The 17,335-nt window shown below is 42.7% G+C and overlaps 1 protein-coding gene across 2 annotated transcripts; it reads right to left on the reverse strand.

Annotated features, from left to right (window-relative positions):
- Nucleotides 1-22: 22 nt before the first annotated feature.
- Nucleotides 23-17,129, reverse strand: LOC127620152 (KAT8 regulatory NSL complex subunit 1). Of its 2 annotated transcripts, none has more exons than XM_052093267.1 (12): nt 15,359-17,129; nt 13,335-13,476; nt 13,176-13,249; nt 12,923-13,061; nt 12,553-12,706; nt 11,840-12,034; nt 11,512-11,627; nt 11,309-11,430; nt 10,732-10,855; nt 10,470-10,573; nt 8,898-9,066; nt 23-7,062 (listed from the first exon to the last, which is right to left on the reverse strand). In XM_052093267.1, exons 1-12 carry the CDS (start codon nt 16,999-17,001, stop codon nt 6,745-6,747), a joined length of 3,300 nt encoding a protein of 1,099 aa, XP_051949227.1. In that variant the 5' UTR covers nt 17,002-17,129; the 3' UTR covers nt 23-6,744. The 2 variants fall into 2 exon arrangements, with proteins under 2 accessions (XP_051949227.1, XP_051949226.1); XM_052093266.1 differs by having other exon boundaries at nt 12,923-13,088.
- Nucleotides 17,130-17,335: the final 206 nt, after the last annotated feature.

Here is a 17,335-nt window from a genome sequence, read left to right on the forward strand (position 1 = left end):
CGCAAGAAGCAGAATAGTAAATTTGTGTTTATTCCTTTATTGCGTCTTTGCTTTGAGAGCATCGTGTGCGTTTCTAAAAATAACTTCCATTTATGTTTCTCTTGTGTTTTTCTACAAAATAAATACTTTTATTCACCAACACTGACCCCTAATGCAGCAGTACAGTGGACCTGTCTAAATAACACAAGCATACACTCTCTGCCAAATATGGATAAACAAGAACAATCACGCTTTCTTTAACAGGTGTGCACACACAAGGTGTCATGTGGAAACCAAAGTATACTTTATGTGGAAACATTCAGGCAGCCCACTGCAGCATCCAGAGAGCATGTAACAGACTTTAAATGCTATGATTTATATATTCAGAGTAGTGACTGGCAATACACACATCTCCATGGACTATACAATACAACATATGAATAAGGTAACTCAGATATCCCAGTAAATACATTCACGCAATGGGTAGCATGTAGTGCCTGTATATGGAGATCATCAACCAAGAGTTTATATTTGAAAATCTGTTTGGGTTCAAGCTAATGTTCTCGAATGTAAAGCGAGTACAGCACGAAACGTAATGATTCAACAACACAAAATTGACACAGCTGAAGAAAACAATTTAGACAGGTCCAAAAAAGATAATACAGAGCAAAACAGACGTAATTAGTAGACAACCCTACTCAAGAAAACATCTCTGTTATGTACTGTAACCTCAGTTCCCTGAAACGAAGGGAACGAGATATTGTGTGCTAACACATATGGGGAGTCCTTCCACAGGACCTAGTTGAAACCACTCTACAATAACAGCAATATTCAAATTTTGGCTATGGTGCTTGAGCCACGCCCTATTAGGGGAGGGACAAGGAGTGTATCCTCACACCTCAGATGAACTCTTGAGTCTTGTAGTGCAGCCAGCATTCGCAATGTCTCATTCCCTTCACCTCAGGGAACTTAGGTTACGTGCGTAACTGAGACGTTCCCTTATGGCCCTGTACACTTGACATTGCATGCTAACGAATATGGGGAACAGAATCACATTACGCCGCACTACATGGCATAACCTTTCAGAGAGAGGAAACATGACGCCGCAGTCCCGCGGGACGTCGACCGACAAGAGTATGCCGCAAGTGAGTGAACCTAATGTTGGGCCAGGAGGGGAGCACTCAAAATGAATATATGAACTAGAGTCATATAGTATGAAGTAACCCCTTCACAAATCCAGTTGGGAAGTGAGTTTAATTATAATGAAAGTGCTAGTGACTTTATGGTAAATTACAACAGACTGATGCAGGCGGTTGTGTAAAATTATGGGGAGTCTGTACTTAAGTGGAGGGGCATAAGTATATGTTTGGCAAATGAAATAGCAAATGCTCTAAACAGAGTGAACTTGTGAAGAGAGAGGCATTACGTCTAGGTTGTAAAACCTTGTGAATGTATTTTGAGAAGACCATCCTGGTGCAAAACATATGTCTTGTAAAGACACACAGTTCATCCAACCCCATGAGCAGGCCATGCCTGGCCAAGTGACTTACAGAGCACTTATTACAGGAATAATCCCCCTGGAGCAATTTAAAGTTAAGTGCCTTGATCAAGGACACAATGGTGGTGCCTGTGGGGATCGAACCAGCAACCTTCTGATTAACAGTTATGTGCCTCAGCCCATTACGCCACCACCACTCCAATAACCCACTACGATGCCACCGCCACACCAATTGGGCAGATCTTACCCAGCGACTCATAAGCCAAGGCAATCGCATCACCGATCCAGTGAGAAAGTCTTGGCTTGGAGATGGATATTCCTTTCGTGCATCATCCATAACACAGAAAGAGCTGATAAGACAGTCTGAGCTGGCGGGTGCACTCAACGTATGCATGCAAGGATTGTTCCTAATCTGAATTAAATGGTGGAGGGAAGAATGCTTAAAGGAGAACCACCTGCACTCTGAAAGGCGTGGTTAGGACCTTAGGCACATAGCCTTTTCTGGGTTTGACAGTGGCTTTTGAAAGACCGGGGCCAAACTCCAGACATGAATTGTCAATTGATAGTGCAGGTTAGTCACTGACCTGTTTTACTGAGGCCAGAGCTAGCAGTAGTGCAGTCTTAAATGGAGAGCATGCACAAATAAACAGTCCAAAGGCTTGAAGGGGGGTTCTGCGAGTGCATTTAGGACCAAAGTTAGGTCCCAAGTTGGCACTGTAGCTGGCTGAGGTGGATTTAATAGTCTTGCTCCTCTAAGGAACTTTATGATTAAATCATGTTTGCCTATAGTGGGGCAGGCTTCAGGTGTGTGCAATGCAGATATATTCGCCACATAAACTTTGAAAGTTGACGAGTGAGTCTTGCGTCTAATCGCTCTTGAAGACATATGAGAATTTCTTGTATGGGGCAGTTTACTGGGTCTTTGCCATGTGAAAGACACCAATTAGTGAACACATTCCATTTTAGTGCATAGAGGCGTCTCATGGACGGCACTCTGGCCTGTAAAATGGTGTTCATGACTGAATATATCAATTCTGGAGCATATAGCGTGCTTCGTTCTGGGGCCACACATGCAGGTTTCACAGCTTGGTCTGGGGATGCCAGATTGTGCCTTGCGCCTGAGAGAGGAGATCCCTCCTCAGTGGTATTTCCCATGGCGAGCTGTATAACATCTCTATCATTTCTGGAAACCAGGACTGATTGGGCCATTTTGGCATAATTAACAGAACTGTTTCCATGTCCACTCTGACTTTACTGATGAAAGAATGAAGGAGGTACACCAGGGAAAGTGCATACTTGCACTTCGCCGCCAAACGTGAGCCAGCGTGTCATGGCAACATATATATGCCACTTCTGTTGCATTGCCCAACGAATCAGAATGTGGTGATTCACAATATCGGAATGAAAAGCGCTCAAAGCTAGAAAGACAGCCAATAGCTTAATGTGGTTGACATATCTTGGCCGTTTAGCACCAGTTTCCAGGTGTCGAAATTCAGGCATCCATTACACACTGCACACCAGCCTGTCTTAGAAGCATTTGTGGTCAGCACTTTCTTTCTGAAAACTTGACCCAGCATAACACCCTGTTGGTAGAAGGCTGGCACTGTCCATGGTGCTAAAGCAGCCAGACAGTGGCGAGTTACTGTGATGCACATGAAAATGAAATTACTTCTATGGTAATGTTTTTTCAATTTGTACTGAAACAAACACAGAAGAATGGTCTGTACATGCTTGTTCATGAGGAGATTTACTGACTGGGGAAAAGTGTGCTTTTCGCCAGTTGACATATTTTCCATATGGCAAAGCAGCCAGACTCGGTATACGCTCAGTAGTGCCTCTGATTGGCTGAGGTAATTCAAAACACACACACCGTATATTTTCAATAGGGCGAGGGCTGCATCAATAAATTTTGTGAACGTGGGGGGAGCCAGAGTTAGACTGAAATGAAGGACTTTAAATTGATCTGGAGTTCCTTCGAACGAGAATCTAAAAAGACGCCTGTAACGCGGTGTAATTGGAACATGGATACATGTCATTCAGATCTTTTGATGGGAATCAGTCCTGAGGACGTATGTGCGATAAGATCTGTTTGATGAGTTAACATTTTGAATGGCCGTGTAGCGAGTGATACAAGCATCTCAGAACTAGAATGGGCCGAAGCCCGCCATTCTTCTCTAGAACAAGGAATTAACGGCTTAAAATCCCACTGTGTGAGTCACAGTCTGTGCATGCAACACCTGCATATCATGTGGTAAGACCAGAAATTGTGCTCGGTCGTTGTTAACACCAGCTGACACACCCGTGAGGACTTAGCGAGACAGCAGGTTCATTAATTCATATGAAACATCCTCTATCGCATTCTTGCGAGAAGATTGTGTATTTCGGCTCGTAACACTGGTGTGTCCTTTGGACGGAACCGTGGAAGACAGAACACCATTGAATCGTGGTGGTCAACATGCAAATTGGATCGTATAACCATGTTCGATAGTTTTTTAGCAACCAGTCGGAAGGCCAGCAAGCGCTCGCCATGCGTCTGCGTAACGGGCAGAGGGCAATATGTTATGTTCATAACATTATATAATGTGCCACTCACCAGTTGGAAGTGGTTGCGCATAATATGAGGCTTTGAAGTCGGAAAAACCCTTTATTGAAAAGTGTGAGGGTCTTGTGCATGTGCAATGAGTGCTGTAATCTTTTTTCAATCTTTATAATTCATTACAAGATATAATGCGTTGTTCACCATTGGGAAGCGGTTGTGCATAATGTGCAAACTTTATAGCATGTGATTAATGTGAGACACAGAAAACAACATATTGAACAATGGGGGGGTTCAGTGGCTTTACCAGCAATTTGCTGGTGACATGCAGCTGGTGTGGGTGTTTTTTAGCTGGGCGCTGGACTGAGACAGAGCGGGAGCGAGCTGGTTGTGATGAAGTACTGTTCCATTTTGGTATAAAATGTCTCATAGCCCGTGATTGTTGCAGAGTCGTGACGTAGCACTCAGCGATTCTATTCACAGAGCCTCCAAAAAGGCTGGCTGGATATACCGGAGCATCAAACGGGCTTTTCCCATGTCATGCATTTCCGTGAGGGACAGCCAGTGTCAGTGACGATCCAAAAACACCAGGTTGCTCATTGACTTGCCAATTGCCTGTGCAGTGACTTTCATGGCTCATAGCATCCGTAGCAACGAAGAGCTCTATGAACGTCTCTGGATCATAGCCTTGCTCGTCTATTAGTTTGAGGAGCTTAGCTTGGAAACAGCCAGTGCAGATGTTAGTCGACACGGATTAGAAAGATGAAAGGGGCGTGAAACTACTCGCCAGGCAGAGATGTGCCACTACCGCCTACGGGGTGCTACATCCACATAGGAGAGGATGTAATCGCTGCGTGTGCGAGCTGAATAGGGCATGCGCCAGGATTTTGACAGTTCGTTATGAACTTCAGGGAGGAAAGGGGCAGATCTAGGAGAGGCAGTCGCTTGACGCCGTCCGGACTGCAGCAACCATTCATCACGGTGAGATTGTGTATGTTCCTCTGGAGGAGACCATTCGATATCGAGCTCTTCAACCGCCCATGGAAGGACGCGAGGCATCTCCTTGTCAGTGGCGCATACATGCTCTTTGCCATTGCTGGGGGGAGAGGCTGTAGCATCATCCATTGACCACTCGCCTGCTGCAGCAAGAGACAAAACATCATCATCATCCCCAGCGTCAGAACTGCCGAACGAGACGAGGCCGTGAGCTCCTGTGGAGGGCCGGAGCTCATCAAGCACATAATGTATCGGCAGAGACGCGTTGGATGGAGATTGAGGGACGCGAGAGGCTGAATCATCCCTCAGAGCGAGGGCAATTCGCGAGCGAAGTGTCTTGAGACTCATACCCTCGCTGTGAGGGCAGTCTGTCTCCATGAGACCTGGCACAGCCTAGAGAATGCAGCTGATCTGAAGGCGGTGTGTAGGATGTGTAAGCGACTATATATATATATTTTCACACACACACAATTGCTTTATAAGGATACACAACACCTGCCGAAGCACTGCAGGGAATCAGGATGCTGAAGCGACCAGTGAAGCATCAAGTGGCGAGGCGGAGTGATGTTAGCCGGAACACTGCAGGGGAGCGGAGTCTTCTTGTTGACGTGAATATTCTGCCCACTGACTCGTGTAGTCAACGATGAAGCATTAGAGGGCTTCTAGACTAGAGATGAATCACTGTCTTCAAGGAAGAAACTTCTGAGGAATGATGTTTGTGCACCTGCTTTTATATTGGACAGCTTTGCACCTAAAAGGATGGGGCTCAAACATCATAGCCAGTATTAGAATGTTGTCGTTATTGTTGAGAGGTTTCAACTAGGTCGTGTGGAAGGACACTCCCCATATGCAATAGCACACAATGTCAAGTGTACTGAGTCGTAAGGGAACAGCTTGAACCAGGCTAAGCTAGTTTGTTTATCTTAGCTGGTTTAAGATGGTTTATCAGCCTGACCAGCTGAAAAGTGTCCAAAAAGGACAAGCAGATCAGCCCGAGACCCCAGCAAACCATCTTAGGCTGGTTTAAGTTTTTTTTTTCAGCAGGGAAGTCATTTCATCTGTCCATTTAGGAGATAACCCAAGTAGAGTCAGATCATACAGCAGCTGTATTTGGGGGCAGGCTGGTGCAGAAGAGATAAAAGGAGGGATAATGGAGGACCAGAGCAATAAGGGTAATGAAAAGTGCAGTGGAGAAACTGGTAAGATGGAGGATACAGAATTGACAATTGAATGGATGAAGATGTGGGTGAAGATTATAAATAATAGGCTTTGTGGTTTCATGTAAGGCTCCAATAGGTTCAGGGATAGGGTACAGGGTGTAAGGACACAGGAGGGCTCATGGTTAGATAAGTGTGAGGACTCATGATAACAGGGTCAATGGCATTAGGGTGTGTGGTCTTGTTCATTTGATCTTAGCAGAAAGAAACTGTTTTTCCCTCCAAGGGATAGTCCACATGCAAATGATTTACATTTACCCTCATGTTGTTCCAAACCTATTTGATTTTCTTAATTTTGGTGAATACAAATGGAGATGTTAGGCTTCACTTTTATAACACCTTATCATTTTCTCGTGTCCCAAGGAAGATATAAATTAATTCGGGTAGAACACCACGAGGGTGAGTAAATAACAGAATTTTCATTTTTAGGTGAACTATCCTTTTAAGATGGTTCTACTGGGCCTGCAAACTAAACTGCTGGGTGGAGAGAATGCACAGAGAGGTGGATGAATGATGAGCTATGATAAAGGAGAGGGCGAGCACAACGAAAGAGGAATAGTGGGAGAATCCTGAGCTGTAGAGTTTGTTGTTGGGATGGCTGGTTTGTAGAACAATGTGTTTGGTGTGGCTCGCTCGCTGCCTGAGTGCTGCTGACAGGGCTGAGGGGTCCTCGGGGAGAGCTCCAGGCTGCCCACAGAGATTCCAGAGTCTGTGCTTTGGCTACGGCCACTGGCTGTGCATGGGTCCTCATTAGGCTCCTCCTCTTCCTCCTCCTGCAGCCACTGAAGTTCTGATTCCTGCAAGGGGAACGACCGGCGTTCCCATGGCAGCACAGCCTGCAAACATAGGAGAGGACAATGACTCATTAAAGCTTTTTAAATAATTTTTCAAAACACTGGTTTTATTGAATCATATTTTCAATCACATTTTCTTAGTATAACAGTGTTACAGCATTAAAAATATTAATCATACATTCACTGAGCAATTTACTAGGAACACCGGAACACCTACTTATTCATGCAATTATCTAATCAGCAAATTGTATGGCAGCAGTACAATGCATAAAATTATTCAGATACAGGTAAGGAGCCTCAGTTAGTGTTCACATCAACCATCAGAATTGGGAAAAAACGTGATCTCAGTGATTTTCAACATTGGCATGATTGTTGGTGGAAGACAGGCTGGTGAGTATTTTTGTAACTGCTGATCTCCTGGGATTTTCCACACACATCAGACTCTAGAGTTTACTCAGAATGGTGCAAAAACAAAAAACATCCAGTGAGCGGCAGTTCTGGAGATGGAAAGCCTTGATGATAAGAGAGGTCAACGGAGATATGGCCAGGCTGGCTTGAGTTGACAGAAAGGCTAAGGTAACTCAGATAACCACTCAATTGTAGTGAACAGAATAGCATCTCAGAATGCGCACAACATGTCGAACCTTGAGGCAGATGAGCAACAACAGCAGAAGACCACGTCGGGCACTTTATTAGGACCATAGTGTTCCAAATAAAGTGTTAAGTGAGTGTATATACAATATCTGTCAGAAACAGATTAATGAATAATCTGAATAATGAATTTCTTCTGTAGAACAAAAAAATGACATTTTAGGCAGTATAATACCCTCAGTCACCATTCACTGTCCTTATATATATATACACACAGTTGTGGCCAAAAAATTGGCACCCTTGGTAAATATGAGCAAAGGCGGCTGTGAAAAAAAATCTGCATTCTTTATCCTTTTGATCTTTCATTGAAAAAATTCACAAAAATCGAATCTTTAATTGAAGTAAAACAATTTAACAGGGGCAATATCTCATTATTAAATAAAAATGTTTATCGAAAACACGTTGGCCACAATTATTGGCTCCCCTAGAAATTATTATGAGTAAAATATATTCATATTTTAATTTCATTAGTGCACCTGTGTGACTAGGAACATGAAATTGTTCAGCCATAACTTCCTGTTTCATATGGTAACAAACAGGCCAAATTCCCTTAATCATCAATCACAGTGGGTTAGACTAAAGAATATAGTTAATATGTGTGGCAAAAGGTTGTTGAGCCTTACAAAATGGGAAGTGGCTATAAGAAAATAGCCAAAGCATTGAAAATGCCCTTTTCCAACATCAGGGCAATAATTAACAAGTTCCAATCAACTGGAGATCTTAAGAATCGGCCTGGAAAAGGACATGTGTCTATATTGTCTCCAGGTACAGTGAGGAGGATGGTTCAATTGGCCAAATAATCTCCAAGGATCACAGCTGGAGAATTGCAGAAATTTGTTGGGTCTTGGGGTCAGAGTCTAAAAATAAATATCAGATATCACCTTCATCCCCACAAGTCGTTTGGGAGGGTTTCAAGAAAAAAAGCCTCTGCTCTCATCCATCAACAAACTCAAGTGTCTTTAGTTTGCCAGTCACAACTGGAACTTCAAATGCGACAGGGTTCTATAGTCAGATGAATCAAAAAAGAGCTTTTTGGCAGCAATCACCAGAGATGGGTTTGGCGCATACAGAGGTGAAGTACCCAATGCCCACGGTTAAATGTGGTGCTGGATCTTTAATGTTCTGGGGCTGTTTTTCTGCCAGAGGTCCTTCAACTATTCCTTTTAATGGCACCGGAATTCTCAGAACTAGAAAACTGCAGACATGTTTGACACATGCACACACACCTGTTGTTCTTCCTCAGCCATGCTGAAGGGATCTTCTGCTGTAGTGCAGAAGGGGCTGCATGGCGAGACATCTCCTTCAGCACAATGACTCTGCCTGGAAACTGGAGAGTCAGGTGTCTGTTCCAGCCTACTGGAGCTCTTCCCATCCCCATGGTAGGATGAAAAAGATCTGAGAGACGTAAATGTAGAGATTTTAAGGACTGTTCTATATAAAAGGACATATATATGATTCCGCCTTAAAGCTGAAGTATGTCATTTCTGCAACACTAGCGTCACCGAGTGGAATTGCACAAATAAACAATGTTTTTAAAAGAGCTTTCTGAATATGATAACGAAATAGCTGCAAGGGCGGGAGCTCCAAACCGCCATTAGAGATGTAGGGAGCCCCTTGCCTCACCCTTTCCCTAACCTTAACCGAGAGTGGAAGTGATGCCCCATTTGGAGTTGGTGCAACCCCCTTTTGGAGTAACCATGACCTCTTTTGGAGATTGCAACCCCATTTGGAGGTCTCCGGCCTGCAGATATACCTACTTGCTGAATACGCCCCTCTTCTGCCATTGAGCAAACAAACAAATAGCCCAAACCGAACTAACGCCATTGGTTGAGTTATGATGTTGGGGAGGGTCTAAACATGTCGCTCAAACAAACAGGAATTTTTATAGCACCACAGAGACAGTGTTTACAGTTTTTGAAAAACATTAACCTATGAATTTAACCTAGTTGTTTCTACATATTAAGCTGGTATAAAATAAAAGTATTTTAAAACTAAAAAAGTTACATTCTTCAGCTTTAATTTGCAAATGTATTTACTTATTTTTTTTTTGGCTATTTGACTTTATTGATGTAACCATCATTTTTTACGATCCAGGGCCAGTACTCACTAAAAATCTTAAGGCTAAAAGTAGCTCCTAAAGCTGAAATTCAGGAGCAACTCTTAAAAATTAGTGGCGTGTCACTCCTAATTTAGGACTTTTCGTCTAAGAGTAATTCATGAAGTATTTTAGCGCTAAAAGTAGCTCCTAAACCCATGACAGATTAGAAGTCCTCCTGAGATTTGACTAAGGTGTATGTAAACTTCTGACTTCAATTGTATGTATGTCTGTCTTTAGCTGACTAATAGCAGTTCCCTGTCTACCAATCACTGAGGGCGATTTGAAAGTGCATGCTAATAAAACGTGACATCATCCATAGCAATAAGGTCAACTCCACCGTACTCTTATTTTAAGATTTCCTAAATAAAATTTGCTCTTAAGTTTTGTGAATAGGTTTTAAGCAAAAACACCAAGCTAGGAACTCTTTGGAGAAATCTTAGTGGTAAGATAAAAATCTTTGTGAATATGGGCCTATATACATATATATATATATATATATATATATATATATATATATATATCTTTAAATTATTTATTTACTAAATGATTTACTATTTATAACTATGTATTTACTAAACTATTTATTATTTTTTTTTAAATTTATATTCTAATAATTACAACTGCTTAGGTGGTCAAACCGATTTAAATATTTTTCCATCACATTTACACTCTCTCTATAACACACACAAATGAATCTCACCTGCCCCTGCGACGTCTACGAGCCCAACTCCCCCACCGACTTCTCTCTCTACGCTCACACACAGCATGGCGACTCAGAAACACGGCGTCACAAAGATCTTCCACCTATTAAAAAAATATAAAGTTCAGATATATGGATTCAACAAGATATTATGAATAGGCAATGAGGTAGTAAAAATATCAGATGTCTCAAGGAGTTTTGCTGTGAGAAAGCTGGTCAACAAAGCATAAACATGTATAACACTTTTTAAAAGCATACACACCTCCTCTTCATTTTCCAGTCCTTCCTCATTAGGCTGGTGGTGCGTCTTAATGTAATTTAACAATTGGGGATGTGGCACCTCCTGGTTCTTGAAGACCACTGAGAGAGAGTCCAGCTCTCTCCAGCTAAACGCAAGACAAAGGAGAGTTACACATTTTGGTTAGATATCACAACCTTAACAATAGTGAATGATATATATTGGTAAATTTATATAAAAAATTTTTTCTTTAATCAAAATGTAGTGTTTTTAAGTAAATATTCTGTAATATAGTCACTGAACAACCCATATTGGTCCAACATGGACCAACAATATGCTAGGTGGCATTTATGCTACCTCGTGACATAATGTAAATACACTATACACATATGTCACCAGACTAGCTCCAGTTTGGAATGTGCATGCTCTATGGTATCAAAAGATAGGACACATGAAACAGTGGATACTTGGCACAGTACATGATACTTGAAAAATGGACTTTCAAAAATGTATGACAGAAGGACAACAGGAAGTCAGACTAATCTAAGCATAAAGTTCATAATAACTATCACTCAATCTCTCATTCTTGCATTATTTTTACCTTGGGGTAATAATCTCTTTATATTGTAATTTCTGTACCCGCGCTCCTAGTCCAGCCAGGCCCAAAGGCATCACTAGGTTGTCTATGTCAAATGAACTTTCCGCTTTCTTCCTTCGCAAAGGCTGAGGAACAAGAGAGAGATTTAATAAGCCACTACCAACAAGTAGAAAAGTGAGCCATATTTGCAAATCTCTAATTTTTACCTGAGCAGACGTGTCTGTCGCTGGGGGTGTTGCCAGCAGGGTGGGCCAGTCTGTGTCTCGCTGAGGATGACAGATTGGGCTAATCACACCTCTCTGGCTTCTGTAACCAGAACCACCTACAAAAAAGTCATTTGTTAAATTCCAAACATTAATTTCTAAAATAAAATCATTTTGACTGAAATCTAAATTTCTTGTCCATTTATTCTATTTGGTAAGAAGCCATGTAACAAGTGGGATAACATAGTCAGCCAGTCATTATCTTTATATATGGAAAGGCGTGCCTGAATGTACATAAAACCTTCCATATGTGAGAAAATATTTCACCCACCAGGTGTGTTAAATAAAGGAGGCAGTGTATTGGGTGGGCGGGGACAAACTAGTCTCCTCCTCACTCTCCCAGCTCGTCCCTGGCCCTGCCTCCCCAGCCAAGACGAAGCAGTTGAGCTGTCCATCCACTGAATTGAATTATGAGAATGATGCCAGACCAGCGGGCGTATTCCACAATGCAGTGGGAGGGGTGAATCTGCAATGGGGCAAATTCAAAGCATGAAGCTTAAAAAAAAAAGGTATGAGTGTTTGCTACATTTATATAATTTACATCTATATATCTTTAGATGTGATGTGAAAGTCACACCCAATGAAAGGTGTTACTTTCAAAGCCAATAGTTTAAAAGCAGCAGTCTTTAAATGTATCAAATATTAAAAAGCTGTTATGTTAAAATACAAGCTAAATACACATACAAATAGTCTTATTGCTATACAACATGCAGTACCAATCTGAATCAATATACTGAAATTCTGTGCAGCAGAAAGAGAAACAATTAATAAAGCTAGATTTGCAGTGCTTGACCATGAATACTCATGACCACTATGTGGGCGGTTGCCAAGGGCGTTAGTTTATTGCTATACAATTGCTAGGGTTTTCTGGGTGGTTGATATTCTAGTCCATAGATATGGCTTGGGTTTCCTCTTCAATCCAAGTCTATAGGATCTTTTCACCCATTTTATCATAAACCAGATGAATAAATGTTTAGAGCTCACCTGATGGCATAGAGAGGACAGGGTGAACAGACATATCGAGCCAGCCCTGACAAGTCCAGAGATCCTTCTCCTTGTCTGAGGTGGAGCGAGGAGGAGCACCACCACATAACACACACAAAGTTGGAGGTTCACACCAGCACTGTAATGAGACCGCCTGAGAGAAGGACACACAAAGTGTGTGAGAAAGAGATTCAAGGTCAACCTGTTCTCTTGAGTATTCAAGATGCAACTTTTATTTTATTTTATTTTCCATCCTCTCTTCAATGCACTATAACAAAGATTGACACACGAGTGAATAGCAATTTAATATCAGAGTTACTTAACATTACAGAAAGGGTAACACCAAAGCCAACTGCGAGATTCTATTCACCTTTGAGCCCAGCACAGCACAGTCCTCAAGGCGAATAAGTCTGTGACGCCGTTGCCGGAGTAACGGTCGAACCCGTGCGGCAGAAGTTGTTGGACTGGGCACAGTTTGTGGTGTGGGGGTTTCTTCTGTCTGCCACTTCCTGTTTGGATCACCAACAGAGGACAACCTAGGAGTGAGCAATGGTACATTAAATGTCAAATGAGATAAAAAATGGCGTGTGTGTGCGTATGTTTCCGTTTAATCGGCTACTGACTTGCAGTTGTGTGATATGGGGGAGAGATTTGATGTTCTGAGGGGTGTGTCAAGCACAGAGTAAGCAGTCCGCACCTGCACATAAAATAAATACAAATCACTTATTAAAAAACACAACCATGATTGTTAACAAAACTATACAAATTGAAACGTAGTCTACCTTTTCCTGCCTGAGGTGTGTGTAAAGTTCTGTCAGTGCTCGGATTCGGTTCTCCAGTTCTGATACATGAGTTTGCAGCCACACCCATCTGCTCCCAAGCCAGGCCCTATTCTCCACCCACTGCCATTCTTTGCCAGTGACACTTAAAAAAAGAGAGAGAATGAATTAGAAACAGAGCCTATGAGTGTGTGTGTGTATACCCAGGTAACAACTTTTTCGAACATTCTGTGTCTTTTAGTTTAAAAAGAACATTCCTATAATGTTATGTTAACATTTGGTAAGAATGGAATGGTGTGAAAGTGTCAAAGGATAGAGCAATTGCCATTAAAACACTGGGGGCCAAGATTATAATTCACTGAGATACTGAGGTAAATGAAGCATGTTCTGACCCAGTTTACTCCTGACAGCCCAGTGAGAAATGGTTTTGTATACTGAATATGGTGGCCATGAATCAACTGCCAGTACAGGGATGTATTGTACATTGTATAGTACAGCAGTGATCCAAAAAGCAACACCAACATAAAATGACTCAGTCGTAGTCTTTGTACAATGTGTAGGTGTTCATGTATGTTTATACAGGGAGGCAGAACTGAACATTTGGGCTTTTCACACTTGAAATCGTTCAACATAATCCTGGGTTATCTTGTTCCATGTTTTACACTGTATACATATGGCACTACTATTCAGGGTAAATCAGCTTCATAATGGTAAATGGTGGCCAGACCTTTGAAGAGTCAAAAAGGACAAAAAGGCAGCATAAATGTAATCCATGCAACCCCAATCCATATCTTCAGAAGCGATGTGATAGTTGTGGGTGAGAAATAGATCCATATTTAAAAGAATATTCAGGGTTCAATACAAGTTAAGCGTAATCGGAAGCATTTGTTGCATAATGTTGATTACCACAAAAATGTATTTTGACTCGTTCCTTCTTTTTCTTTAAAAAGAAGCAAAAATCTAGGTTCCAGTGAGGCACTTACAATGGAGGTGGATGGGGGCCAATCCGTAAACGATAAAATACGAAGTGTTTCAAAAGTATATCCACACGACACAAAGGATATGTGTGCAAACATGATTTTTAATCACTTTCAAACCTTTTCTGTGTAAAGTTATAGCCAATTTTACAACTTCACTTCCATGACAATGTAATGTCAACAAACCCTAAAACGACTGTAAAAATGACCTTTTAAACAACTTTACAGCTCAAATAATAAACAAGTTAACAGAAGAATTAATGCAAGTGCTTTTATAAAATTATAAGCTTCACATTTCTGTATTTAAACCTTACAATATTGGCCACATTCACTTTCATTGTAAGGGCCTCACTGAAACTCAGATTTGTGCTTTTTTTCAAGACAAGGAGGAATGAGTCGAAATTCATTTTTGTGGTAATTAACATTATGCCACACATGCTGTTGATTTAGCTTAACTTGTATTGAACCTGGGACATTCCTTTAAGTCCTTTTGTACTATAAATTCTCCTCCCTGCCTTGTAGGTGGCGATATGCACAGAGAATGCAAATTGCCAAAAACAAAAGAAAAATAATGTGAAAGTGAAAGTGCAGATTTATATTAAAAAAGGACTTTAACAATTATTGATCTGTTTCTCACCAACACCTATCATATCGCTTCAGAAGATATGGATTTCACCACTGGAGTAGTATGGATTACTTTTAAACTGCCTTTGTCATTTTTGGATCTTTGAAGTTCTGGTACCCATTCACTTGCATTGTATGGACCAACAGAGCTGAAATATGTCTCTAAAAATATTCGTTTGTGTTCAGTAGAAGAAACAAAGACAAAAATACACATATACACATATATATATATATATATATATATATATATATATATATACATACACTTATACACATATATATATATATATATATATATATATATATATATATATATATATATATATATATGGGATGGCATAAGGGTGAGTAAATGATGAGATAATGTTCCTTTTTGGGTTAACTATTCTTTTAAGCTAGTGTGAAAAGCCAAACAGTTATGCTTACATATATTTTGTTGGGAGGGGTCGTAGGCGTCGACCTCTATCCAATCCCTCATCTTCCTCACTGTCACTGTCACCTCCTGAGCTACTGGCCGTGTGGTCTGAGTCCAGGGCACTCTCTGCAGTCCGGAGAATCTCGCTGCAGCTGCATGCCAACCTGCTCAGCTCTGCTGAGTTACGAGACAAGGCACCGGGCCTCCTGGTGCAGCTCAACCCTGGGCTCCTGTATAGGCCACGAAGCTGATGTGAAACGTGTCTCTCCACTTGCTTCACCTGAACGGCCTGCAAGCGCCTCCAAAGGTAATCTGTGCGACCCTCCAGCTCCACTTGCCGCCGTTCAGCTTCCCCCCTGACTGTGTCGATCTGCTCATTGCTGGGGCCCTCCAATTCTGAAGGGCCCTCACCTGTACTCTCACACTTGGCTGGGTTATTATTCTGTTTAATTGGGCTTCCTGCACAGTGTTCTGTCCCATTAAGAGTCCCACTCCTTGATTGAAAGCTTTCAGTGCGAGAAGAGTTACTTGCATTGGCGCACAGAGGCTTTTTTACACGTCCATGTAGTCGTGACTGTTGCGGCGGCAGTGCTTGGTCACGCTCAGGGTCGGGGGCTTGGTCAGACAACGGGTAGAAGGGTTGCGACGAGGAGCTATTGTTAATACTTACGTGTGGGGCTCCGTTTCCGCTGACCCCGTTGTTATGGTTGGCGGAGCTTTCAAGAAATGAACGCACCCTGTACATTCGAACGCGACCCTTCGCCGTTCTGCATGTAGGCAGCTCGGTATTTTCCCTGCCGTTGCCACCCTCTGCGAAATTCATTTTTCGCGCCTTGGAATTCTCGGATTGGACGCGTCTGTTTTTGGGGGTGTCCACCTGACGTCCGGATTTGAAAGTCTCCGTGCTGCCCACGGAGCCTTTCGCGTGAGCTGCCCCGTTGGAACGGACGCGGGCCACAGCATCCGATCTATCGCAGTATGTCACCGAGCTTATCCCGGAGAAACACACCTTCTTGGAGGCTCGCGTGAAACTGCATCCCCGGCGCTTGATGACTGCGGGCTCGGGATTCCCGTGACCACACCTTACAGCGGCTGTCATCATCAAGCCCTCGGGTTCGGTGCGTGCCGTCTGCCCTCGTCGGTTTCTCCCAGTGCGCAGAGGCGGCAGTCTCGCGGTCGCTCTGCGCTCGTCCCTTCGCGTCATAGCGCTCATAAAACACCGACGATCACCCCCTTCGAGCTCAATATTAATGCTGTTATCCTCACCCTCTCCTGTGCTTTGTCTACAAAAACGCCCGCGTCCGTATTTCCCCGAATCCGCACATTCGTCTCTGTCCCGTGTGATATCAGCAGTACCGTTCGCAAAAAATCCCTCCTTGTTCATTTTCTGGGCCCGATACGCATCGATGGAGGTTTTGGTGTCATCGTCCCATTCGCAGAATGCCTGGGCCTCGGCAACGCTGGGGCTCTGCGCTGGGGCAGCGCTGGTGGCTGTAGCCGCAGCGGCCGAGCTTCCGTCGCCACTAACGGGCTCGCCGCAGCCTCCTCCCCCGCAGCAGCGGCTGGCGCTATGCGGACACCCGGCCCCGCAACTCTCCACTCCGGGCCCGGCTGCACTGGCGCTCATTTTATTCCAGTTGCAATAATAATACATTGCTGTGTCGTTGGCATGGCCGGGTGTGAAGCGAGGACATACAACGAAGCTCCGTTATCGTATTTGTTATTTTCGAAAGCAAGACGGTTTCTCTTTCTACCCGTCTTGCCTTTCCTTGCACTGTTGGCGTCCCCAACACTCCCTATTCGCACTGAGCATGCGCCATTCACTGGCCCAACCTTCAGTAAAGAATTAGAGGTATTTCAAAAACGAGTTCACGCACACATTTGTCACAATGTGATAATTCACATGTTTCATTCTCATTGCGTGAAAGTATGGAAAATTAAATAAAAAAACAACAAACAATTTAATATATTTTTTATTATCCTTTTCT

The sequence above is a fragment of the Xyrauchen texanus genome, chromosome 26, assembly GCF_025860055.1.
Source record: "Xyrauchen texanus isolate HMW12.3.18 chromosome 26, RBS_HiC_50CHRs, whole genome shotgun sequence".
Taxonomy (NCBI): Eukaryota; Metazoa; Chordata; class Actinopteri; order Cypriniformes; family Catostomidae; genus Xyrauchen; species Xyrauchen texanus.